At 40.4% G+C, this 26,788-nt stretch overlaps 2 protein-coding genes across 4 annotated transcripts in view; one reads left to right on the top strand and one right to left on the bottom strand.

Annotated features, from left to right (window-relative positions):
* si:dkey-112e17.1 overlaps positions 1-11,896 on the top strand; it is a 25,546-nt gene extending 13,650 nt beyond the window's left edge. Inside the window, exons 3-7 of the mRNA XM_031743628.2 lie at positions 2,509-2,560; positions 4,654-4,771; positions 5,854-5,996; positions 9,336-9,575; positions 9,802-11,896. Coding sequence (XP_031599488.2) covers positions 2,509-2,560; positions 4,654-4,771; positions 5,854-5,996; positions 9,336-9,575; positions 9,802-10,473 — 1,225 coding nt within the window. The 3' untranslated portion in view covers positions 10,474-11,896. The remainder of the gene's footprint in view (positions 1-2,508; positions 2,561-4,653; positions 4,772-5,853; positions 5,997-9,335; positions 9,576-9,801) is intronic.
* On the bottom strand, positions 11,028-26,788 carry chfr (checkpoint with forkhead and ring finger domains, E3 ubiquitin protein ligase). Of its 3 annotated transcripts, none has more exons than XM_031743630.2 (18): positions 26,652-26,788; positions 25,655-25,794; positions 24,812-24,911; positions 23,721-23,830; positions 23,561-23,620; positions 22,982-23,140; positions 19,023-19,106; positions 18,727-18,874; positions 17,818-17,972; positions 17,473-17,635; positions 17,154-17,356; positions 16,743-16,859; positions 16,344-16,427; positions 15,670-15,740; positions 15,411-15,498; positions 15,164-15,271; positions 14,972-15,044; positions 11,028-14,085 (listed from the first exon to the last, which is right to left on the bottom strand). In XM_031743630.2, exons 2-18 carry the CDS (start codon positions 25,755-25,757, stop codon positions 14,043-14,045), a joined length of 1,869 nt encoding a protein of 622 aa, XP_031599490.2. In that variant the 5' UTR covers positions 25,758-25,794; positions 26,652-26,788; the 3' UTR covers positions 11,028-14,042. The 3 variants fall into 3 exon arrangements, with proteins under 3 accessions (XP_031599490.2, XP_039476646.1, XP_039476647.1); XM_039620712.1 differs by having other exon boundaries at positions 25,655-25,847; positions 26,652-26,779; XM_039620713.1 differs by lacking the exon at positions 26,652-26,788 and having other exon boundaries at positions 24,812-24,913; positions 25,656-25,780.

Below are 26,788 nucleotides of genomic sequence, written 5' to 3'. Positions count from 1 at the left end.
TCATCTTTTGCTCAGTTTTGTAAGGTCACACTGCAATTTATTTATGCTTGTTTGTTTTTTCCTAGAGGTTGCCATTAGATGTTAATTTTGTTCGCTAATCATCTGATCTTTTGTGTAGCTACACTACCGAATCAGTTCCAGTTTAAGGGAAATGTCTAACACACATATATTTAATTGATTTACAGAACAGAGGCTTTTAGTAATCCCATCCCTTTTGTGTATTCCTTCTATCAAGTTCTCATCTGTCCAGTTTTGGTTAAAGACCAAAAACCATCCAAAAAAAGATGCATTACCCTTCAGCCTTCGCTAAACTGTGGCTAACACTGCCTAGCATGTGTTAGCATGCTACACTAACATAAGCATGGCAAGCATTTATCTTCAAAACTGTGTGTTAGTGCTGTCACTATGGGCATATCAGCTTATTATTATTACTATTATTCAAAAAAACTAAACAATGACTGTACATATTTCTAGATCAGAGAGTCAAACACACGGCCTTTTATTCATTCTTGAATACACTCTCCTATACACGCACATGTTAGGAGAACAAAAGGCCACAGATAATGGGAAAAGGGAGAAGCCAACCTATAGAAACTAGTTTTCTGTAGTCTTTTAAAAGAAACCACTGATTCTGCTGACCTAAAAGGCGGTCCCAGCATTTAGGCGCTACAACCTCAAAAGCATGATTTTATTTTTTATTTTTTTTTGTGAATAGGTAGTGAAAGAGTTAGAAGACAAGTTAGAGACATGTTTGCATTAAGGTAAAAACCCTGCTTTTGTTAGAATCAAACCTTCCAAATTCTAGTGATTTCACAGGTAATCTCTCCTCAGATATAAAGGACCTAGGATGACATATTCACACGCACACACTTATGTATACACATAGACTAATACCCTCACACCTACACAGTCATGACATTGTTATGTTGACTCAGCTGGAAGTCTCAGTCCCTGATGTGGTCACCCTCTGTGATTAGTTGGGTTTGGCTGCGACTGTGCGGCTTTCTTGATGTGAAGCATTCTCACCATAGACAGCAGGGCATTCAAGGTACAGCACCTGGCATCAATTCCACTGCACAAAAACACAGAGGCTGCATGAAAGTGAATGGGCGGAGAAAATGGGAACAAGGGACAACGAGGAGAGCTAAAACTCAGTTGAGTTTGGTACTCATGGCATTGTCAGTCAGTCAAAAGGTGTAGTTTACAAGTTGTTCCCTCTCCATCCCAGGGGACAATGAACACAAACTGGAGGGTTAAGTTTGGAGGTTTGTAATACTATCTGTTCTGACAAGCAGACTGGTTTAGCTTACTGGTCCAGATAAATTCAGAATTTAGAAATGTTTAGATATGTGTCCGTCTCAGTGTTGAGCTTTCAATGAGAAACTGTTAAATATGATTGGTGTTGATTTCAAATGTTGCTTAGTTTCTCCAACTCATCCGTTAGGCACAATAACCCTCGCGTTCTCGCCGTTAATGACAGGGAAATTAGTAACACATGTTCAATAGAATCAAAGAGTAATTAGCAAAAACAAAAACACAAGTCATTCAGAAGCCAGGAAATGCATTACCACGAAACATCAAGCTCACAGAAACCCACAGTAGCAGTTTTTTTTTTTTTTTCTATTTCAGTTGTTCCCTATTAACTTAAACAAGTTCACAGAAACCATTTGAAACCAACTAGCCTGGCGAGTCAGGCGAGATTGTGCAAGTTTAATGCAGCAGTGAGGGTAATTCCCAAGATCCCCTGTTGTCAGAAAACAGCCCAAGGTGGATGAGAGTCACAGCAGGGGTTGCCCTGAGTTGGTAGCTGGATATGAACTTACTCAGCTGAGAGCCATTTTTAATAAAAGGGTACTTGCTCAAATATTCCTGGATGCTTCAGTTCTTCATGTGAACCTTAAGAACATGAGAAATCAAATAATAACATTAGACAGATATGTTAGACCTTGATAAACAGGCGAGTGGTTTGAAGACTTTAATACTAATATCCACATTAATACCTGTGGAGAAACCTATCTAGCTAGGTCTGCCGCTCTTCTATGTGATAGCAGCTACAGCGTTCACATCAGAGCGCTGCATGGGGTCAGAGTTCACATATACTTGAAGTGAGCATCAGCACTGACAAAATTGAAATCCCTAGAGGAAGGGAGTAATGTATAGCAAAGACAGCTCAGCAATAACCACCCTGTGACGCGTTAAAGCAGAATGGAGCGTATGTGTGACAGCCCCATCGTTCCACACTGTAACACAGCAATTACTGAGTGGAAATGGCTGCGGGATTGAGGCGGCTAGTGTTATCAGAAAGCTCTCATATCAGTTCAGTTTTAGGTGGTGGTGTCAGTTTTAACATTTGTGGTTGAAATTACAAACCCCCAGAGGAGTTTTTTATTTTTGAGAAAACACTGCTCAGAGTGGGGAAACAACTGAGGACAGCCGTAAAATTTGAGCATCAGATGTGTCTTTTAATATAAATTGAATTGCTGTGGTATTTCCTTTCTTTTTTTCCAGACCCAAACTGTGTCCAAAAAGGGCCAGCTCCTGCGCATCCAGCAACTCTGAGGTACAGATATTGCTGCAGTTTAGTGTAAAAAGTGAAGATCTTCCCAGAAGGTGTTGGCTTTTGACATACTTGGACAAGTAAACATGCGATCTTTTTGAAACGACACCTAAAGATAATGTGTTCAGACAAGGGTGACATGAATGGCATTTTGCTGTTATATTTATAGTTTGAATAATATAAATGACAATGTATTCACATTAGGGAAGAAATAAAGTACAGTCCTACATTTATTGCACCTTTTTAAATCCATAAAATTGGAATAGTTTTTACAGATTGATTTCAGAGATCCTCAAGAGTGCTTGAGGATAATTTGAGGATGTGTGTGTGTGAAGATTGTAGTTGAACCGAAAGGTTTAAGGTCAACAGAACAAGGACACTAAGCACACTTATTAAATCGACAAATTAGTTCTTTTTCAGGAAATGTTCCTTTTACTGAAAAAGAAAAAATGGAGCATCATGGAATCACACTGTTTAAACCTAGATTTGAATTTTGTAGATTGTGCTGTACATGCATGAGAACCATTACATTTCATGCAGCGCAGGAAATTTGGATGGTGGCGATTAAAAGTGTGAAAATTGCCCACAAGAAGGGAAGCTCTTGAAACCAAATATTTACTAGGAAAAGTAGGAGGCACTTCACATCTCTGCAAGAGGCTTGTGTCTTAACAGTGTATTCATGCTACCAACAAAACACACTGGAGGCTTAAACTAAAGTTTTAGCTGTGATGTAGCATTGTATGTTGCCAGGAGTCAAAAACGTGGAATAAGAAGACGGTATCTCTAGGATGATATTAAGTTTGTGTTTCATCTGTGCCGGGGTTTAATGCTGAACTCTGACAGTCTATTAGGATAGTACAAACACAGTATGGTGATAGTGGAGTAAGAGGGACAGCAGTTACCAGCAAAATGCCAACAATAAATGTAATTATTGATATTGGTGTTTATTATTTAGAACACAGGTACTATTATATTGTGTAACCATAATTTAAACCCAAATAAAAAATGATTTGACTAAAAGCTTCTGATTATATCTGAACTATATAAATATTCATTAAAACACTGGTCCACAAAATGTCCTAAATGATGATTAAAAAAACAATACTAATAACACAGATCTGAGATCATAATTTCGTCTCTCTATTAAATTAAGGAATTTCCATTTGAGTCCATTTGTCTTTTCGTTTCCCATCTCTACAACCGTTCACACAGTCTACTTCAAACCTGTCTGATGTATTGACGAGGATCACATGTAGTGTTAAATTTGAGGTCTCTCGGTTGAACTGTGAAACTGTGATCTCACATTTGAGGTCTTTTTTTTTTTTTTTTTTTTTCCCCTGTCGCTAGGCAATCAATGGGAGGAACCTGAGGCGCATGTTACCAGGCATTAACATTACAAGAAAATGTCTAATGTTTCAAGACTCGCAGATTCTTGAGTCTTGATTCTTCCATGACATCTATGCAAACACGGAGCAGTTAATCAAAGAGGGGAGAAAAACAAATCTTTTCATTGTGGAGACGAGGGGAGCAACAGGCAGTGAAAATGCAAACACAACAATGCTTTAAAAAAAGGTCCGCCCACGCACTTATAATGCGAAAGCTTCCCGCACAGACGAGCGTGTCAAGTAAGAACAGTCTGTGCTGGAAAACGACATCAAGCTCACAGGATGGGCTGACCCAAACTCTAGCCTGGAGACTGGAGGAACACCCACTCCAAAATTGATGACTTCGCCACTTAGGGTGCTAATCTGTGATCCTTGTATGGATTCTTAAAGGATGTGATTAGAAAACTTCACCAGTGGACTTGGAAAGTTGTGAAATTTACTTTCCCACAGTCTAAAGAGACATTTTTTTGGATTGAACAAAATTTCAATCTGGTTCAAAACCAAAGGTGGACCAAGTGGCACCACACTTGGAACACTGTTTCATAAATCTGTCATTTAAGCTACATGTAAAAGAGTTTGAATTTAACTGAATGTACTGAAACTGACTAAAAGGGAGAGTGACACCACCATGAAATTGCTGCTGGGTCAACAAATAGTACTGCATTACTGGCAGCTTCTCTGCAGATAAACTTACACGGTGTTATGTTGTAGGTGCCGGAGGGAGTCCAGAACACCGTGGCTGAGGTCAGTGAGCTGCAGCCGATTGCTGAGAATCAGGCCAACCTGGAGACGACCATAGAGCATGACAACAACAACCTGCCACACACAGGTTGAGCAGACACACACCTGCACTTACATTAATGCCCTTTCACTGGAATACTTATGCTGGCCATTTAATAAATAAATAAATTGCATTCATGCTCAGAATCAAACTATGTGTAATAGAGTTTTACAAGGAATGCACTGAGAGGCATTGCGGCAAGCCCAAAGACTATGAATAGCATGTTACTGTGGATGTCATTTATAAATCATTTCGATTTATAGCTGCATAGCATGCTTGAAAATTTGATGAGAATCATTTCAGGAATGACGATGATACTTCCGAGAATATAAATCTGTCATTAATTCATTTCCTGGGAAAGTGCTGATAAAGTTTAGTGCACTAATTTAAAGTGAAGACTTGGGGTTTGAGAAGAGCCTTGTGTTTTTATTGCTGTCATTTTTTTGTTAAGATTAATTGTGTGTTAAGCAGCATGCAATTTGACTATCTCTGCTTGGCTTTCTTTTATATGTATGTTTTGCTATGATGGTTATCTGTGCTCGTGCCAACCACAAGCTGCTTTAATGTTTTCCAAACAAAAAGCTGCTGTCTCTGGAAAAGGAAACGGGGAAACTCTTTCTTGTTTTACAATTTTCCCAGCGGGCTTTTGTGAAATGGCTCGGGTTTAAAAACTATGAATGTTGTAAAATATTAGATTAAAACAATGAGAAAGACTCTGTAGAGTTTTGAGTGGAAAGTAAAATTGCATTAGTTTTGGAGCAGCCCACAGGCTGGATCCTGGAACAGTCCAAAGATTTCTCTCGCTCTCTCAGTGGGACTGAACCCAGGCTGAGAGATTTGTGGGTTGTGGCATTTAACCCACAAAGCAGCCTGGGAGTAGTTTGATCAACAGGGAGTGCAGGCCCCTCTCTGTGTTCCAGTCACAGGCAAAACACACAGCTTACAAACAACGACTGAGTTAAGGTTAGCCTCCTCTGTTGCTTCACTGGACCATTTTGAGTTACAGTACACAAATCATCAGTAGCAAAAAGTCCTTGAAGAATGATGTAGCAAGAAACCGATGTGGAGCGCTGGACTAAGTGTAATTTCAGCAGTGAGAACTGTCTAAACTTGTCTTTCTGTTTCTGCAGTCACTGCTAGTGGCAATGTATCTCAGAATGCAGATGTGGACCTCTCCTGCAGCGGTTTGACTGAGCTTGACCTTGGTGCAGATGAAGTTTTCATTGTGTCCTCAGGCCCTAACCCGAGTGGCCTACCCCCCTCACCTCACACGGTAACATCTCGTTTCACACCAGTGAATTTCACCAGATAGTCATAGTAGAGAAAAGTACACCCTCTTTGAATTCTAAGGTTTTAGCAGGTCTTAAATTTCAGCCCCAAATGAACTACATATAACCTATTACCCTATGTCATCATTTAACACACAAGTAAGCCAAAATGAAGCAGTGTTTTAAAAATTAAAACACACACTCTTACTGCTTCCATGGAATTGAGGAAGATGAGTAGTAGTTTGCTGGTCTGGAGCATTAAGGTGTGTGACGCCAAGGAGGAAAAATATCATCAGTGACCTTAGAGAAGCAAATGTTACTGCACATCAATCTGGGAAGGATTATGAGGCTATTTCCAAACAATTATTAAAGTCAATTGTTCAGTGATTATTCACCAGTGGACAGAATCTTTCCGGGTTTAGCCATCCCAGCAAGTTCACCCAAAGATGAGATTGTACAATGATCAGAAAACTTGCAATAACCCCAAGAGCTACATGTCACACTCTATAGGCCCCAGTTAACATGTTAAAGTTCATGACCGTACACTTAGAAAAAGACTGAACAAGTATGACTTAATTGGAAGTGTTGCCAGAAGAAAATCTTTTCTCTCTGCTTCCCATGATGCATGAGTGTTTCTTCTTCACTCTGTGTGCTACACACCTAATCATTGGTTGATATTAATCTCTGGCTCTCTTCCACAGTATATCTTTTGTCCTGTCTTCCTCTCCTCACCTCCAACCGATCTTATCAGATGGTCGCCCCTCTCTGAGCCTGGTTCTGCTGGAGGTTTCTTCCTGTTAAAAGGGAGCTTTTCCTTTCCACTGTCGCCAAGTGCTTGCTCGTAGAGGGCCATCTGATTGCTGGGTTTTTCCCTATGTTATTGTAGGGTCTTTACCCTAATGTATAAAGAGCCTTGAGGCGACTGTTGTTGTGATTTGGAGGTATATAAGTGAAATTGAATTAAAGAGAACATGGCAGCACAGTGTCGGTTTGCAAATTTGCGTCTGAACAAACCACAAGATTTGTGGAACAATGTCCTTTAGACAGATGAGACCAAAGTGAAGACGTTTGGCCATAATGTACAGAACCACATTTGGTGAGAACCAAACATATCAGCACAAACACCTCATGCCAGCTGTCAGCACGGTGGTGGAGGGGTGATGATTTGGGCTTGTTTTGCAGCTACAGGGCACCTTGCAGTCCTTGAGTCAACTGTTCGCTCCTCTGTAGGCCATCTGTCTGACCTCTCAAGCTTGGCCCAAATTGTGTCATGCAACAGGACAAAGAACCCATGCATGCTTGATGAATTGTACTAAATCTGATGACCGCTTATTGTCAAACCTTGCCCATCGTTTTTGTTTATGTGAATTAGGTGTAAAACTAATTCCCATCCATAAACATCTTTGTACTTTTATACATTTTATTTAGCATGCTACTAACATGGCTCTGGGAGAAAAACAAATTACGTGGATGTAGTCTAATATCATAGAGTGGAAAGTGAAATTGTGTGTCTCAATCTCTGCGTGGGTGATCTCGATGCTTTGAGGAAATGATCCCTGAACCAGTGAACATCAGAGGTGGCGGGGCATTCAGTGCTTTGAACTGACCTAGTGTTGCAAATAGGACTGACACCATTATACTGGCAAACGCATGGTACAGTCTACAACTATGAAAACTATCGGGATAAATGGGACATGAGGATAATTAAAAGATAGGACATGCGTTGGGGAAGCAATAGTTCAATCAGGCATTTTTTTTCTGCTGCTCTTTTGTATTCTCTCAGAATAAGAGTTGGCATAAAACCGCTTTGGCAGCTTTTTGAAGGACTGGCAAGCTTTTCTGCAGCCTAGGCTAATGGAGTATTATCTTCCAAGCCAGATTCCCAGCTCCAATTGTGTGTGTGTTTGTGTGTTGGTGTGTGTCATGCACGCTTTGGCGCACAGTGTGTGTGGTCTGCCTGTGTGTGTCCTCGGTGCATGTAAATAATGTTTAGAAAATGTTGCAAAATTCATCTTCTCAGCGTCCGTGCCAGGTACACTTCCAGGTTGGCGTGGTGGTTCTTGTGTTGCACACTATGCCCTGAGCCGTTAACCCCCTTTTGATAACATTTCGCTGCAAAAGACCCTTTCTGAGAAGAGCTTCGATTTAGCAGTACAGCGATGAGAAGATTGGAAAACCTTGCTGTAGGCAGGGCTGATGAGATCAAGGCAGAGAAAGTCTGGATCAAAACGGTCTGGTACATTCCTCGCCGTCTGAAAATCAACAGACTTTATTCGGCTTGTTCCATTTTCGAGGGAGTCTGTCAAACTTTTCCAAGTATCCCTAAATGGTCCCCAGTCTCACCTTTGGAACTACAGTGTATGTGTTCACTGAACTGGGTGGCTGAGTTCTTGCCTCATCTTTCAAGACTAAAAGTTCCTATTGTGTTCTCAGGCTTTAGCGTGGAAAAGAACATTTTATGTAAACCCCTAGCTAATTCTTGTCTAGACTAGGCTAGCCGCTAGTGACTCTGAGGGACGGATTATCTCTCTCTGATGAGTGCAACTCCCAAGACATTATAAAGCGATCTTCGCACATCCAGGTTGTCGATATTTAGCCTCTTAAGCTCAAGTGAAATGACCTATATGAGGCTGTGACTCCTAAAATGCTTCTTTGTTTTGGTCCTGAAGTGTACACTTCCCAGAGTAATAGCTGTGCTTCAGCAATACCACAGATGTCTCTAAAATTGTTCCAAAGCCCGTGCTGTTCTCTTGACAGCTTTAATATACTTAATAATGATGAGATTTGTACGTGAGCCACACACGCTCAGCTGGCTGGCTGTGTGACAGAGCTAAGCTAATCAGAACACTTCCTTTCTTGTTAATCCGTTAATGTGGTACACAGGAAAGTCTGTAGGGAGATATTCAGGTGAGGAGGAAATGCAGCAGGTGCAACCAGCAGACAGTTGTTCCTAATGTTCATACCTGAGGGAATACATTGTTGCACAGTGATGCTAATGCTGATTTGGCAGCAGTTTAAGTGCGGCACAATAGAGAATACTTTTTTTTTTTTTTTTTTTGTCTCTTCCTTTTGAGATTTAACCATTTGGTTTTCTGCTCTTACAGTATTCCTCCTGGTGTCTTAATTTGATTATTACATATACACATCTGCTGCACTCTCCTTGTTGCCTGGTTAGAATAGATCTTTTCCTCTTCTTTTGTGATGAGGTAGTGCTTTTGTTTCTGAGCCATGCGTGACTCAGTAAAAGCTGCCTAAGACATTAAAGATTGTAGCTGCATTTTTCTTATCGTCTGGTGTTTTCACCTGCATGTAGCTTCTTATACTTTGCTACATGTATCTTTCAGCAGCGGGAGCGGTTTCTGCGACACAGTGACACTGGTCCTGGTCCTGCGGGCGATTGGCCGTCACCACTAGACTCCACCACCTCACCTGGATCCAGATCAGTCAAGGATGGCAACGGCTGTGCCAGACCGAGGGCGTGGAGTGTCCGCACCTTCCAGGACTTCCTCCCTCCATTGCCGCAGCTTCATAAGAAGTGGTGCAGCTGGAACTCGACTAGTCCCTTCACCAAGCTGGTGGACAGCGTCCGTACTACAATCCTTATATACAAAATAAAATGAAACTACTTGAATGGTCAGATTCTACCAAAAGACCACGTAAAATATGATTTGGATGAACTGACCCTTTAAGAATGTTCTTGAATGTAAAATGAGCAGTTTAGGTAAAACTTTGTGTGAACAAGCAGGATTTTTCCATCAAAAAATATGGGCATCAAATCTAAAAGTCTGTTAATCGTGAATATCGTTCCAGACTCCATCCAGTTTGGTTGCTAACTGCAGAGGTGGCGACAGCAGGAAGGTTTTCTCCGACGTTCACCTGGAAGGCAAGGCCGATACCAGCACAGCCTCAGACTCATCCATCAGCAATGCCTCCTATCCCCTCACGCAGCCTGCCCAAAGGCAGCGGCGCCTCAACTCCACCAGCAACCTGCGACGTTCTCGGTTCACAGGGCCGTGTTTTGGCCTCCTCTCAGCGACAGCAGACCTGGCGAAGGCCCCGGGCTCCTCCTCCTCCTCAGAGCCCATCTCTAGAGCCTCTTCCTCCCCTCAGTGTCAAATTGAGAGTGGCCATGCTGGCAAGCTTCGAGATTTCCCAGGCGAGGGTGATCACATCAGCGTGCCCGTGTTTGCCATCTCCGAGGAGGAGGACCGGCAGCCTCTGGTCCCAGCCGAACACCTGGAGCAGACCTCCGCATCTGCTTTGCTCAACGGGCTGGTTACAGGGACATGCGAAGGCAAGGCGCCTGTTCTAGGAAGCACCAACCTCGGCTCCCAGAGGCCCAGACCAGAGTGGAGGCTTTGGGGAAGCCAGGTGTCAGGAGGGGTTGGTTCACTCTCTTCCAGCGAGTCAAACGCCATCAACAGCAGCCAGCCATCTCTCAGTGTGTCCACAGGGCTGTGCAGTGTGACCAACCAGATGTGACACGATGGTGATGAGCAGGGACTCTGGTGGGCCAGTTCTGCATTTCTGAACTCTTAGTGTCACTGGGATACAGCTCATTTACTCCTTTAATTTCCAAAATCAACTCTTACAAAATTACATCTCCTGTAGCTTCCTGTTGGTATACACGCATATTATTCTCACTGTAGTTTTTCTATTTTTATAAAGTTTTGTTTCACACCTTTCAGTGAGTTGTAACACTCCAACCACTGCACTGTTTTCAGTAGCTCTGTCATTGTGGATTTTCTTCTTCCTGTGCCAGCTTTGTTTTCTTTTCTGATCTTCTTCATGAGGATGCTTCTTTAGTACATCGTAGCAAATACTTAGTTGCATATTACCTAAAAGTGTTCTACACAGCATAGATAATACATTTATATTAATGCTACAACAGTTCAGGCATACAGTATGTACCTCTAAGACTGATGCTGGATTATAAAAGGGAAATCAAAATAAAAGCATTAAGTACCAATATACACATTACATAGCATAAAGACAGAAATAGCATTCACAATAGTATTAAAAAAAGTCAGTATGAATAAATGTAAAGTTTTAATAAAGCCAATATCACTTGCAGCTTGTGTTGTTGATTAACTCAGAGTGCTACAGAAACAGTAAAAACCTCAAACTTGTTTGAAACCATTTGAAGTCAGAATGAAGATTTGCACTGAAATCACCACATATTTAAAGGTTACAGAAACTCCATAGTAACTTAAAGTTAACAAAAGCAAGCCAGTTTTTACTTTCAGCTATCATTTTTTTAATTATAAGATTAACAGCAAAATCAGATCCATGCGCATTTTTCAAAGACAATTGTAGAATACAACATAGTGTAAAGAGAGACTTCTCATAATGAAAACCAAACATTTTCTGCATGTGCCTAGTGCTGCTCCCACTAGCTGGTGATTATAGTCCAGACTAATTGTTCAAATAGTGCATTGCAAATAGTTTTTAGGCATCCGAAAATCCATTCATCTCTCACACCGACAGATGCATGCCCAGCTCTTAGCTGATGTTACTGTGACAGATGCCTGTTTGTTCCCACATTCCTGGGAGCTGTGATGAGGTAGAATGAAACCTGCCTCTTCCATACTGCTGAGCAGTTTGGTCCAGACTTTTGCACACAAAGTGAGTAAATATTTGCCTTAGTATACAACATAACAATCCCCCCCCAAACACACACCACTCAAGGGAGAATGCAAAGCACTTCTCCAAATTCCTCTAATACTAATTCCTGATTGGAGCGGCTTGGGACTGTTGGTGGCTTAGGGTGCCCAGATCTCCTGTAGGGAATAATTAAAACTCAGCCACTCTGTCGGGGGATCGACTGGGCTTGTGCTGAGGGCCTGAGCTGCTGAGGAATGCCAACGTAGACGCACCATGACCGAGGGGGTAAAAGAAAGGACAAGAAACACCTAAACCACTAATGTAACAAATTCAAATCAGGAGCTCAGGCAGAGGCCAGGAAAGCGCCCCATTCACAATTGAATTTTTCTACCAGTACGCTAATGAAAACCTGATGAGCTACATTCCCAAACAACACATTTTATCCACATTAACCACAGAAAATGTAATCTTAATAAACCATACATGAACAACTGATTCAAATTATCAGGGAGATTCTTTTTTTTCTTGGCTACTGCATTTCTCCTTCACATCTTAGTGTGGAATGAAAGTTTTCATGATTACTAATCAGAGTTTATGAGCCTTACTTATATCCCATACACAGACAGTTTTCCCATGATGCTCGATATAATCCAGCAAAATAAAAATTAGCCGACAATATGTGCAAAGATTCATAGCGGTAAAAAATAAACACTAAGATTTTTTAGACTGACTCACTACATTTTTTTCTCTCTCTTCCAGGCAACTAAAATACTACATAAGTGTAGAAAAACACCACCACCAGTGAATTCACACAAAATGTACTGGATGACAGCTAACACCTGCTTTAACAGTTTCTACATCATCCTCCAGCACTTTCTACAGTGACCCTAGATAAAAGTAAACTGAAAGACTACTCCTTCATCCTTGTATTCAAATATATAAAGGCCCCTATGAGTGTGGACGCTTAAATCTGGCCACACTAAATAAGGCCATAAGAAGCTGATTTGTCAACCTGTACAGTAGACATCAAAAGTTCTCTGTGCATGTTTGCATGTGTTTCTGACACTTGGGTGATGATGAACAAACTGTCACTGGATTCAATAGGACTTAACAGAATTTTGAACCACCAAACATGGTTATACTGCAAATAAAACAAAAACCAGCAGCTTTCTGTACCTGAGGAAAGAACCAGAGAAAAACTGGACAAAATCCAACAAAGTCAACTAAGGTAAGCCTTAATAACACGTAGCTGCAATCACTGCAAATGACAACTTTACAACAGAATGCACTGTTGTGCTTGTATTGGCACAACTGTTCAGTAACTACATGCTGCAAGAGCAGTATATCAAACCACCATGCCACTAAAACATTTAACTATTTCTAGCTGCTTGGAGTGCAATCTATTTTTCCCTCTGTTCTACGCAACCGTGCATTTCATCACAGATTAGCCCTTCCCACGCATCTCTCGCCAGGCGTTCCTCCTACTATACTTTAATCACTTTGGAGATGATTATCCAGAGCAAAAGCACACAACAGAGGCCTCCAGGCCCTCTGATGGTGTTACAACTCAATGATCCCCTGCCCACAGACAAAGTCCTACACAGATATCACATGGGATTACAAATCTACACCAGTATGTGAGAGCTACTTATACATGGCTTTTTGCCTTTGCCTGGGAACAGACTAATGCCCTTGTGAAAAAGACCCTCGGAGGTTGGGCATTTACAATTGATAATATTGTTTAAATTCAGCAGTTTCGGTTCTCTTGGCCCAATAAACGTGATACAATTACTGTTACTTAACACTATTCATCATTATTCTGTTTCCCCTAATGACATCAACATATTTTCATCAGCATCATGTTGTAGGAAGCTCTGGATTCTACACAGAGTAAGAAAGCTAATGAACGCCAATACACATAAGGGCTATTAAGCCCTAATTTACCCTGGCTAAGAGGGTACATAGAAAGCACTTGTAAGCATGTATGGCTCTAATCCATACAGATTGCCTTATTCGCATTATTTTTTGTTGCACATGCTGGAGGACAGATTTATTAGGGAGAACTTAAGTACTTCACCTTACAAATAAATGAACTGCTCAGGCAAATAATAGCTGATTACCCGCTTATGGCAGATAATGTAAGAACAACAGATGAGAATTTAAATGGCAGCATTGTGTAAATGATCCATTAAGGTCTTCACTCCGAGAAGCAGCGTCACACATTTCTAAACTCTGCAGTTAATTCTATATGAATGTGCATAGTGTTACTGAAGAGACACCCTTGCCACTGCTGTACATAGAGACTTGATTGTAATATCTGACTGGGATTATTGCATAAGGCGGTTAGCAACAATGGATGCAAAAAGTGATTGTGCCTCCTCGAATGTACGAGATGTTCAGTTATGTCAATTTGACACGACTGAGGGAAGACGAGCCACGCTGCTGCTTCAGCTCTTGAAACGTGTCTGCTCACAGATGTGGTTGAATTTCCTGAAATTAAAATAAAGAGGGGGGAAAAGTGGTGTAAGATTTGCTTGTAAAGGCAAATGTCAAATGAGGTGAGAGGAACCAAAACAAGCTGGCACAGATCTTTAAAACATGAAGAACTATCTGGCAGTTTATGCAAGGACTCCCCCTAGTGGCAAGATGAGTGCAAAACACCACGGTGTCTTGGCGCTCTAATGCTTCTATACATTTTTAATCGAGTGTAATGCACCGTTATACATCTTAACGCCATATTGAGAAACACTGCTACATCTGCTAGACAGCCTGTAGCAACACCATCAGGATCACTCAAAGATGCCACCATCTCCCAGCGCTTCCAACTGCACTAGAGCTGGGGGTCATTAATCTGGATTTCTGGGATAATTATCTTGTTATTTTAGGCAAATGGGACACACTATTTTGTCAAGTGAATGCATTGTGCTTCCATATATTTATTACTAAAATAAATAAGTACTTAGCATTAGCGTATTAGTACCTAACCAAGCTGTAACTATTCAAAATAAGTGTCCATAAATGCATAGAAGCTGATCTGAAACAGCAAACAAACTCAATTTGCATAATGTTATCCATTTGACATCCAATTACAATTATCATTATGCATGCGTATCATATCAAATAGAAAAGCGGGGCACACATTAGTGTTACAGTGCATTTGCTTTGGGTTGCTGTGTGCAGTTAGGCTCCTCGGCATTATAATGATGACAACAATAATGGGTTTGCACTTCTTGCTGGTCAGCAGCTTTTTTTAATTAGATCTACTGACAGCAAGAAAAAATCTAAATGACATTACATTACATAGTGTCAGCAACTTCAGTTTCACTGCTGTCACTGGAAACTAGTGATTTAATATTTTACACTTAATGAGACTTACGCTGCATGATGCGCCTTCACCTGCGTGCGGCAGTTACGTCCCCAGTAACAGTCTGGACGAGACGTTACAGTAGCTGAAGACAGAATATTTAATGAGGTTAGCACAGTGCAGCAAAGGTTTAGATATATTTAAAAAAAAATAAAAAGGAGCACTTGAACTTTTGTCACAAATTATTTAGTAGGATTTTCTGACCTGGCAATTCAGATGAAGGGATGTTCTGTCTGTATTTGTAGGCCAGCTCCTTGAAGGCTCGCAGGCCACAGCAGAAACACAGGATGGTGTTTGCAGAGATACGACAATCTGAGAGAAGAGTTTAAGAAAGACTGAGTGTTATTGCTCTGTTTTTAAACAGCACTGTGTATAGTGTTTGGAAGAGAAAAGTTTGTTCTCCCCTTTTTTCTTAAACTGCATCTGCAGCGCTCACTTTCAGTGGACTCACCTGTCAGAAGGTAGTTTCCTTGCTGTAAACCCTGCAAAGAGTCCTTCAGCAGATCTTTCCAAGACTGCCCCCTGGAGGATAAGTAGTTCTGGTGGAAGGATGGAAAGAGTACATGCTGACATACTGGTCACAGGTTGTAAGATGACTGCATTTAGAGGCTTTATTTGGTGCTTTATACCAATGCATTAACTACTGCACTGTAAATAAGTGGTCAACAAAAATACTGACTCATAAAACATTGGATACAAGTCCATCTTACCCGGAGGACCTCTGATTCATAGTTATTGTTGTTCAGCACACCATCCAGGCATTTGTCAGTCAGGTTGAGGTCTGAAAAATGCAAAGTGGATTTTAATTGTAAACATAATAATAACACTAATAAATTAGCTGATTCACAGTTCTCAGACCATTTTGAATTTTAATTTAAATTTCAGAGTTAAAAAAAACAATTTTTGGAGTGTTTTTTAAATGTATTAAAAAGAGAACAGTTGAAAACAAAAAGCCCCTGGGAATGAGTGCTGGCTTTCTTAAGGTAATGATTTCAGATACTATTCATCTGCTGCAAATACTGAGTTTTTACAGTATGTTGTAAAGCTCTTTAGGAGTAGTACTTTATCTCAACTGTTCAGTTGCTACAGTACTGTGCCTAATGAAGTCTTATTATTGAAAAAAATACCAATGCCTCTAATAATAATGCATTTTCAGAGTGTTAGATCATACACTGTATTCACCATAAAATAATGCTAATCTAGTGTTTAAGATTTTTGTAAACATAGTTCATATAATAGGAAAAAAGAAAAATACAAATATTGGATTTGGGCACTATTCAGGATTCATTCCTTTCAATTAGAGGCCAAAACAAATCCCACAAGGGTGAAAGTTTACAGTGAACACAGAATATCCTGGGGCTGTTTTGCTCAAACAGATACATACCACTGAATCGAGCCAGACAGCCCTGACAACCGATCCTCTGGCAACCCCAGTACATATGACAGAAAGGTCGCTGGCACAGCACACCTGCCAAAACACCACATATCATCCATCTGAGGTGCAAAAAATCTATTTATAGATATGATATGGCTCACAAATTTGGAATTTAACCATCAGTCGATTCTATATAGAACACATACCACAAGTCTACATAAACAGAGCAGCCTTACACAGCCCACTGTGCACCGGCTTACAGTCTTATATTATCCGCCATGATCTCTTTGCATTTCACTATAGTTGCATGTAAATTTCTGACTGACAGTAAAATTGTAGTCAATCATATTCAGTCAAAGCAGACGTTACATTTCAGCAGACGGACTAACAGGTGTTGATGCCACTCACATTGTTGAGCAATAACCTGCTGGTTGCTGAGCTCGGCCCGTCTGTCTGGCATTGGCTGGAGGCAGCAGGTGCATATGAGATGGCAGCCCTGAGGGGGGCAGCGGTACTCCTGAGGAGCTGCAGGCAAGAAAGAAGTGTTGGACAGGAGCCAAGATGCAAAGATCTGTTAGCAAATCAGGAGAAATGTTGCTGTTGTGCTAAAGTGGGCTTTAACATGCACTGTCTGACCATAGGATACACAATCATTCTCGATTAATGTGTTTGGTATTAGAGTGCCAACCACAAAGACGCCTATTTATGCCACTATTTACAGAAAAACGGGCACAGTGGTGACACGATGGCATCTATAGCTGAGCAATAGCAGTTATTTTATTACATGTCCTAAAATCTTTGATTTTTCATCTAACTTACACTCATTATTATTATCCGAGGATGTTGAGGGCATCTCTGCTGAGGCCTTTGCAGCCACCTCCTCACTAACTGGGTTGGGAGGTGGAGGCATAGGCTGTAGACTTGGCAGACCGGGGAACCAGTAGTTTGAACTCGAAGCAAAGAGGAGCTGGTTCACATCACTCCTGTAGCCAGGACACTGTCTACACATCACCAGAGGCTGACTGGAGACAAAGAGCCATCACAATGAGATTTTGTTCACTACAACACCTATCTAAAATGATTTTACAGAAACAACAGAAAACAAAACTACATGTCAGATTTATTACTGATTTATTACCTGATATCTGAGGAGTCACTGTCATTATCAGAGAGCTCAAAGAGGTAATCTGAACTGCCCTCTTCATCAGAGAAAGAGCGCTCAACTTTTGGCTGCAACATGTCCTGAGTTATCTTGTTACGGCTGTCCATGCTTTTCAGGTCGTCCTCACTGCGACACTTTTCTGTGGGACAGTTTGTTTAGAATGAGCTCATTAAGGAAATCAAGTAAAGTTAAGTGTGCCAATCTCTCGTGTTTCATCAATGGTACACAAAAAGATAAAAAAATCTGTGCAGGTTTACAGTGACTGAGGGCAGTGCAAAGAGCAAAAGAAGACTTAAAAAAAAGGGGTCCATCTGTGCACACCTGGATGCTGGATGAGGTAGGCCTCTACCAGGTTGTTGAGAATGTGGTTTTTATGAATCCTCTCCACAGGGCAGCGGCAGGTGGGGCAAAGGGAAGAGCGTTCCATCCAGCCAGAATAGCAGGCCGCACAGAAGACATGCATGCAAGGCTGCAAACTACAGAAAAAAAACAGAAACCCCCCCAAACCCACACTTTTATTGGCATAAGATCAGACATTCCCAACAGCTGGAAGCTGCTAAACAGCTGGAAGCTGCAAAGACATTAACCAGGTTCTACCATTTAATAATGATCCCGGTCATTGCTCCATGAGCACTGCTGGAGGTGAGGTAAACGAGGAAGCACCCTGGTGAGACTTTCTACTTGGCTCCCACCATACTGCTTACTTACATCACTCTAAACACCTTGGACCAAGCACATAAAGGACTATTGTCTGTTCTACCTCCAATAGGAATCCCCATAAATATTGCTTAACTGCTATCTACATGCAACTACTACATATCGCTGCAAACTACTGCCATAGCTGCACTACACCTAGGCAGGGTAATATGCACCGTGCAGGTATTACAGGTCCATCCAATGGCTTCATTTAGGGAAATGTGACCACCTGTTATTGTTCTTGGTTTCTACCTAAAGGCAGAAATTATAGCGACCTCACACACACTGAGATAGTATTCAATTGTAATGGAAAGTGACTGAAATTGAGTAGTCTAGTTAAGTACCAGTAGAAAAGAGGCTAAAGCGAGCGACAGGTCAACACCCCTGCCTCTATGTGCTTTATTTCAAGCTTGTTAGAATTGCACAAACCCTATTTTTGCCACATATACTGTTGGGCAGAAGCAGAGCACAAACACTGTTTTTTTAATTGTAACTTAAACATGAAAGGAAAAACCAATAAATAAATCAGGTCACCTGACACAGTCATGTAGCAGGTCCTGGCAGATAACGCATGTCAAGCTTTCCTCCATCTTATCCGTCTTAGTCCCTTCTACTGGTGGTTTTGAGGAACTAACCACTTCTGGCCTTGAAGTGCATGGCACACCTAATTCGTAAGATTTATCTGTAAACACAGTAGGTGCACATTATAAATTAGAACACACACAAAGGGAGAGATTCAAATGAAATGTGGCTTGGAACATGATGGCTCTGACAAAATCTGTGAGAAGTTAAGGGAATCTAGTTTAATCTCAAAGTAACATATTATTAACCATCATCGGTTTTCCTCCTCTTGCTTTTTGGCTCCAGGTTTTCTGTCTCTTCCTCCTGTGTAGTGGTTGGATCATTAGCTTGGCCTAATGAAACAAAAGAACAACAGTTGTGGGTCAAATAATGACTTCAATACTCTAAACTACTTGTTTTTAATAGACCACAGATTACAATATTTTCCAATTAAGTTTAGTCTGGTCTAAATTTATTGGGTCAACCAATACATGACTATCCATGCATCTCTCCCTCTCTTTATTGTTTTAGTCAAAGTGGAACATGAAAATTATACTGTAGAACATTTTACAACTGTATTTTAAATAATCCCACAACTACCTGACATATTCAGTCAACTGTGGTCCAAGCAACTAAATAAGTAAATACATAAATAAACAAATACAAATTATGAAAAACACAAGAGCAGCCGTATTATATAAACGAGGTGGCCAGTGAGGCTCGTATATGGATCAGCTGTGCTACTTGACCAGAAACCTGATGTGGTAGCAAAGTATGACACAGGTGTCCAGTTCATTAAATCCATTTATTTTTGACCTAAGCATTGTTCTGTAATGTTGCCTAGATCACATTTGCAGGTAAGTGCATTTAGTGGTGGTGATTGTGACTTTTTTATTAACTTGTCAGAGTCTTTAATCTCATTAAACTTCAGACACACTGGTAGGCACTGCAGCTCTATGTTAAGACACTTATCAACTCCAAGTGCTCTAACCTACCTACAACAAACGTGTCATGCTCAAAAAATAAACAGCACTTACTTACCAGCCTATTGGAAACAAATTATACCAACCTGGCTTTTTTATTAAACTTCAGACTGCTCTCTTTTTAAATCACATTTATTAATTTTAAATCAGGTAAGTTATTTTGAGTGTAAACACAAGGTACCAGCAGCCCAGCTGTCTAAGCTGATGTAAGATAAGGAACATTTACTTAGTTTGAATTAAAAAAATAAAAATAAAGTCACACATTGTTACATGTTACGTTCTACTGAGCAGACAGTTGTCCTTGGTAATCTGTGACCAGCTAACATGGTTGTGTTTCCTGAATAATGAGCAGGTGTTAAACAGCTGAGGGTGAACAAGATGTATGCAGGTAACACAAGTGCTTCCATGGAGCTGATCTGTTAGCCTAACCTGATATGACCAACTGTTCCAGCAGAGTATTTCAAACCCAAGATTTCAAGAGTGAGAAACAAATCAATACACAAAGCAGATGAAAGCAGACAGAGACGGCAGTTAAACACCAGGCCAGAGATAATCGATAATGACCAGCTGGACATGTGTCAAACAATAAAGCTGAATTAGCGTAAAGTTCAGTATTGATCAGCTGTAAATAATCTTATTCCCTCACTAACTGCAATCAGAGTTTCATTAAAAAAAAAGAAAAGCAGCACAGAGGCATCACAGCTCTCACTCTGTCTGCTCCTCTACAGCAGTTAATTAATCATCCGTCACACTGTCAAAACACATGAGCTGGTGATACCAATTTATGTCAGAACAATTACATTATTATTATTATTATTCTCAATATTCATTTCTACAACTATATTTTACTAAAAACCTTGCAATATTATAATTTTTTTAAAGCAAAAACAACCAATCAGACTTTAGACAGCTAAAACGAACTACACAGGGACTATATTAATATAACCTATTTGGTGGCTGCCTTCCAGAGGAATTGGAGAAATGGGAATGCCAGTTTTAGTCTAAGTTTATTGGACTCTCTCCATCAAAGAGCTGAAGCTACATACAGAACAAAAACAGGAGAAAACTGCTTACATTGCTCTGCTCAGAAGTACAGAAAGCCACCAAATAGCATCTCTACTGCTCAGCAATTAACACATTATATTTTTAAATGTGTTAAATCTGGGACTCTCCACTATTTGACCCTAGAACTGGATGAGAGGTGAAACGTCTTCAAGCAACTTAAAGAAGTCCAGACGCTTTTCTTTCCAAGCTCCTTAGACAACACATTATATTTTACTTGTCTCATCTGTAGGAAATAGTATTGTTGTCTTTATAAGGAGTTCCCTCCAACAAACTTCCGAGAATCCTGACCACAGAACACTATTCCCACCAAAGGAATCTAAAGATCCTGTAGCTAGTCCATGCAGCAGGCACAAGGGTCTTTGTTTACCTCAAACGCAGAATGTACCGGGGATTTATCTGAAACACCCTTTTATTAAACGCTGCTATTTTTCCTAATAGAGATGCACTGATTGACCAATTTTCAGTGTTCTCAGTCAGACCACCAACCGGCTGGTCACCCTCCCACATATCAGATGCTCAACACACACTCACAGCAGCCACAAGCTAACATGTAGCTAGCGTGGAAGCTCTTCAACGTGAGTGAAAACATGAAGTTTGGTAAAGTATGAAAACATTCTTAACAGCAAACCTGATCAGACGCTGAAATCACCTTCCTTCATTAACATGGAAATTTAAAAACACGCTAACAAGGATAAAGTGGCTAAAGGTAAAACTATCTTCAGCTCAAAGCCAGCCACAAACCAGTATGAGCCTCAGTATGAAAAAAATCAAAGCAGAAGTAGAAAACTGTGGAGACGAGTGGAAAGAAGAACCAGGCTGATGTTATAAACATACTAGAAAATGATGTAAGAACATGGCATTTGTTGTTTTTTATGAATCTGATGCACCTGCGTTTGGTTGGTAAGGTGAATTATATCAGATAAAGGCAGGTATATAGCAGCTCATCTCCATTTAATTATTCCTCCCTCCTTCCAGTAGCAGGGGCTTTCTCTGTAGTTGTTTGAGTGAGAGAAAATCTTGTAACTTACTGCAGTTTAGGCGAAATTATAAAGTGCACCTCTAATTTCTATTTATTTCTAATTAACTGGTCATGTGTAAACAGCCTGATGTCTTATTCTAATTTCCTCACATTAACCCTTTTAATATTTTACAGTGCAGAAATGTTGTAATTGATGACCTATCCTTGAGTGAGATCAATTGGATCAATTTTCTGAAACACCAACACAAAGACTGTCCTCCAGCTTTACTGATTTCACTTGGAGTAAATACAAAGCAAAAAAATGAAGCAAATACAACTTACGGCAGAATAGAATTTCAACTTCAATATTTATATAACACCGATAAACCATTTCTGAGGTCATGGGGGGTTATTATTTATTAAAAGATAACTAAAAACATGTGAATGTGGTGCTTTTTGTTGTGTCAGAAGTTGCAACACTTGAGTCTCTCATCTTAATATTCTTTGATTTAAAGCTGAAATATTTTAAAACAGCGTTCCATCGGTTTCCCGCTTGTTTTTAACACCAAATCCAAACAAGTAACCGGAGCAAATGAGAACATTAAAGGAAGAAGACAGCGCAGTGAGTGATTGAGGAGGCGAGGCAACGTGTACCACTGCAGTGTGTGAGTGTGTCAGCTTGCTGTCTAACAGAAGAGTGGGCGAGAAAACGCAGGTGCTATCAGTGTTCAGTACTGTGTAAAATTTGTATTTAGGTATTCTAATATTTCAGAAAAAAATGCTTTTTGTGTTTGGCCCTTGAGCAGGTCGTCTATTAATCGGAAGGTTGGTGGTTCGACCGCTGGCTGCTAAAGTCTGCATGCCAGACCGTATCCTTGGGAAGGCTGCTCCCGGATCAACACAATGTTAGCTAGAAAGCACTTGGACATACAAAGGAGTGCTTATGTGAATGGGTGAATGAGGCATGTTGTATAAAGAGCTCAAGTGTTCAAGTAGAGTAGAAACATGCTATATAAGAAGCAGTCCATTTACTATTACCATTTCATTCAAAAGACCTGGCTTTTAACTACTCTTTTTTTAAAAATTCGAAGACATAAAGTAATTTAACGAAGCTCCAAATGGTAAATGTACATAACGTAACATTTTAAAGAGTGATTTTTAATTTTATGAATAATCCCCACTGTCCTTTCACACACCAACCTTTTAAGAGTAGAGAACCTACCAGTCACAGGAGAGCCTGTGGTTGCCATGGCACCAGAAGTGTAAGCAGTCTCAATACAGAAGTGTGAAGCAGAGGTAGAGGGTTGAGGTTCCTCCTGAGTTGCATCCCGAGGAGCCTTTGAGAGCATTACAGGCTCTACAGAGAGGGCCATCTCTGAACCTGGAAGAGGAGGAGGACGACTGTGGGCTGAAGTCTGAATACAGAGTGGGAGATGACTAACAAAACAAACAGAAGTAAAGATCTACCTAGTTCAGCCGCAACATTAAAATCACAGACAGATGAAGTGACTCATTTTTAACATGTTGTTTTTGTGTAATATACTGCTGGTGAACAGTAGCCCATTGCATTCATGTAACTAAGTGGCATGTACCACCCACCAAGCACTGATACCGACCAGCTCTGGACACCACAGGACACTTTAAGGACAAGCAGGGCTCCCAGAAACTGAGTGTGTTTTGGTAGCACAAAGGGGTACCTTCACAACATTAGCCAGGTGGTTTTAATGTCGTGTGTTGTGGCTGGTTTGTGTAATTAGCTCCTTTTGACAAATTAATTGTGGGGAACTACTCAAGTACTCACCATAATTGTGTTGTGAAGCTGTTTGATCCATTTTGATGGAGTGATAAACATAGGCGATGTCTACAGGGTGGCAAGAGCACACAGCGTACGCGTTTTTGTCTTCATATACACACATACAAAATAATATATCATTGTTATAGTTCACAAATTCAAAACTCACTTTGTTCAGGTTCACTTTTCCTGTACACAAAGTAGATGACGTCGCCATTCTGCAGCATGTGAGTTTGTTTCTTGACCAGTTTGGACATGTTGATCACTGTGCCATTAGTGCTACAGACAGACAGACAGGATATTTAACTATACTGCTAATACGTCTGCTTTACAAAGGGGCATTATGAACTAATATAAACTAATGCACACCATGCTTGGTCCCACTTAAATATTCAGTGTGTGAACTGCCCATTTTTGTATTAGGTAGTGAAGATGTGCATTTTTTTGCAGCACGGGAAAAAATTGATACAGTAGAATGATATTGTGTGGTCATATTGTATCAATACAGGCCCCCATATTTCAATACTTTATTAAATAAATTGAAAAATCTCTGGGAATAGAACAAGCAATCATCTCATGTGCCACCATCCATACAAACTTACATTAAATCAGCTCAACTGAAAAATCAACACTGTTATCTTGACAAAACTGCCTCCTAATAAACAGTTTTTGATTCCAAGGCGATTACACAGGTCACCTGATAAAAGGCAACCTTTCTGCAAACAGTCACAGTCTGACTTGTACTGACTGCAGTCACTCTCAGAGAGACTGTCAAAAGTTTGCAAACAACTGCAGTCTAATTTATAAATGCAAACAGATTGCCTACATGTTGCCATCAGTCTGAATGAGTCTTTGTTAATGAGCACATCTCGAGGGGACTCGAGTCAGCTGGCTGCCAGCTGGCTGTATTCCTATAGAACAGGAGGGTGGCTTAATATATTGTTTAAAATCGCAAAATCCATAATAGGCTAGCAAGTTACGATGCTCTCTGATTAATGGAAACAAGTGAATGACTGAAAAGGAGCTTTAAAGTGTATGCGTCTCCTTTTTCTTTTCCCTCTATCTCAGTAGGACATTCTCAACCTGCTGGTACATGCTTCTGATAACTCCCAGTGTCTTTTCAACCAACTTCTTCTAAGAGTTTTATTTCTACTCAACGGTGCAGCAGAGAGCTTATTATTTTTTATAATGATATTCAGTTTGGCCCACTGGGAAAACAAGCAAATGATATGAGTGGTACGAAAGTTCAACTTGGAGTACCTCATGTCTTCAAGCCACACCAGCCCTGAGCTTTCATCTTTCACAATCTTGCAGTGCTCCCCTGAGACAAGTTTATTCGCTGGAAAGGAAAGATAACATCCTGGAAACAAAAAAATAAAGCGCTATCATGAAAATATAGAAATTCCTAGTTTTTCTGCTTTTAAAAGCCCATCTCGAGAGAACATTATAGGTTATAAAAGGCACCTGTAATACATTACAGCACAAACATTTTTTTTAAATCCCCCTCCACCAAATATTCCATAACAATGTTTCATTAATCCAACAATATCTATATTGAGTTTTTAATCTTTAGCCTAATTTAAGCCTTTAAAAACATTGCATGTTATACCTGAAATTGTGCTGCCGTGACATTTTTAGATCATTCACTGCCCAGACATAAGCAAACCAATTAAACCTAGCAGTTTTGCATTGCAAAAAGGCAGACCCCCAAAAAGCACTCGACAACAAAAGCAGACACAGGGGGAATTATAGACCTAACCTTTTCTTTAGTAAAACCCAAACAAAAAAAAAAAATCTACTTAATATTCCGCACGCATGTTCTCGATGGACGTCTTTTGTTCTCATCACAAGGGCCTGTCTAAGTTTGGTTCACTAAAAGAAAGCTTTGTGTTTTCAAGGGGGAGGTTTCAAAAGCTCCAGACACTGACAGCAACGTCTACGCTCCTGACAGGACTGTCATTTGTTAATAGGCATCAGAAAATTAAGCATTTCAAAACAAAAGGAGATAAAAACAAAGCAAAACAAAGCAAAACAAACCAAAAAAAATGCATTGAATTAAATGCCAATTGTTTCTCGTTCCCAAACACAGACAAACTTACCCACCTTTTTTTCTGCCAACCGTGCATTCACTGCTGAACAGCAGAACAGTTTCACTGGAGTCCACTTTGACAAGCTTCCCCCACGCTCGCCCTCTCCTACTGTCCATGTCCCAGGATGCTTAGTTGGGTTTTTTCCCCCTTTTTCTACAGAAGTTAAGAGAAAACAAGTTTCACTTTGGCTTTTTTCAGGGGATTTCCTAGAAACATGGTAGCAGAGAGAAAGTGAAATTAAATTTCTGCCTATGATAAAATTACAAACCTCTTTAATTTCTTCGTCACTCACACCAACTATTAACAGTTAACAACGAGAAGCAAATGCTTACATTTAAAAACATTGGTGTTCTTGTAGAAACTCTAATAATTAGAAATTAAATTTTTAAGATTAACACACAAGAGCCATACGTCAACCCAGCATTTATTTTACTAAGCTTGTTTTTTTATTATTATTATTTTTATCATTACTTTTTAAGCCGAATAATTCTTCGAACTGTGTTTATGAAGTCCTGTTGAACATATGTAGTTTTAAACATTATGTTTACTTGTAGGATGAGTTTACAAACAGACTTTATAGGTAAACACGTTAGTGTAGAAATGCACATTACTACATCAGCGAAGCTACATTAAACTGAACGAATCTCTCATGAAGTTTGGTAGGAAATGATGGGGGGGAAGAGACCCCTAACGACACTTGGCTTAGCTTGACATACGTGAGTTTGCCTGCTACATAGCTAAACTACTAGCTGACTATGCTCTGCTACATGTTAGGGGGGGAAAAGGTTATTTCAGCTATCAGCTATCAGGGTGACAACTTCTTAAATACGAGGTGCAGCGAGTTACCAACACACACGTACACACACAACTTCAATAATAAGCTAACGCGACTGCTAACATTAGCAGCCGTTCATATTTTGCGACCAACACAAAAACGGGAGTACTTCGGTGCTAGTACTAGCAATGTCTGTAACGTCGTTTATATGTCGTGTCGGAAACGGTTTCCCTACCGTCAAAAGCTTAGTTTGTTATCCCAGAAGCTGTGTGAAAACGAGCTTCTCCCGTTCATGTTCCAACTAGCTTCAGGCACAAGATGCACTTCCTGCCCAGCTTTGGGTTGACCGTCATCAGCTGATGGAGGAGGGGC

Source organism: Oreochromis aureus, linkage group 12, assembly GCF_013358895.1.
Source record: "Oreochromis aureus strain Israel breed Guangdong linkage group 12, ZZ_aureus, whole genome shotgun sequence".
NCBI classification, from domain to species: Eukaryota; Metazoa; Chordata; class Actinopteri; order Cichliformes; family Cichlidae; genus Oreochromis; species Oreochromis aureus.
The sequence above is the reverse complement of the archived record's forward strand: the minus strand, read 5'-3'. Positions and strand labels throughout refer to the sequence as shown.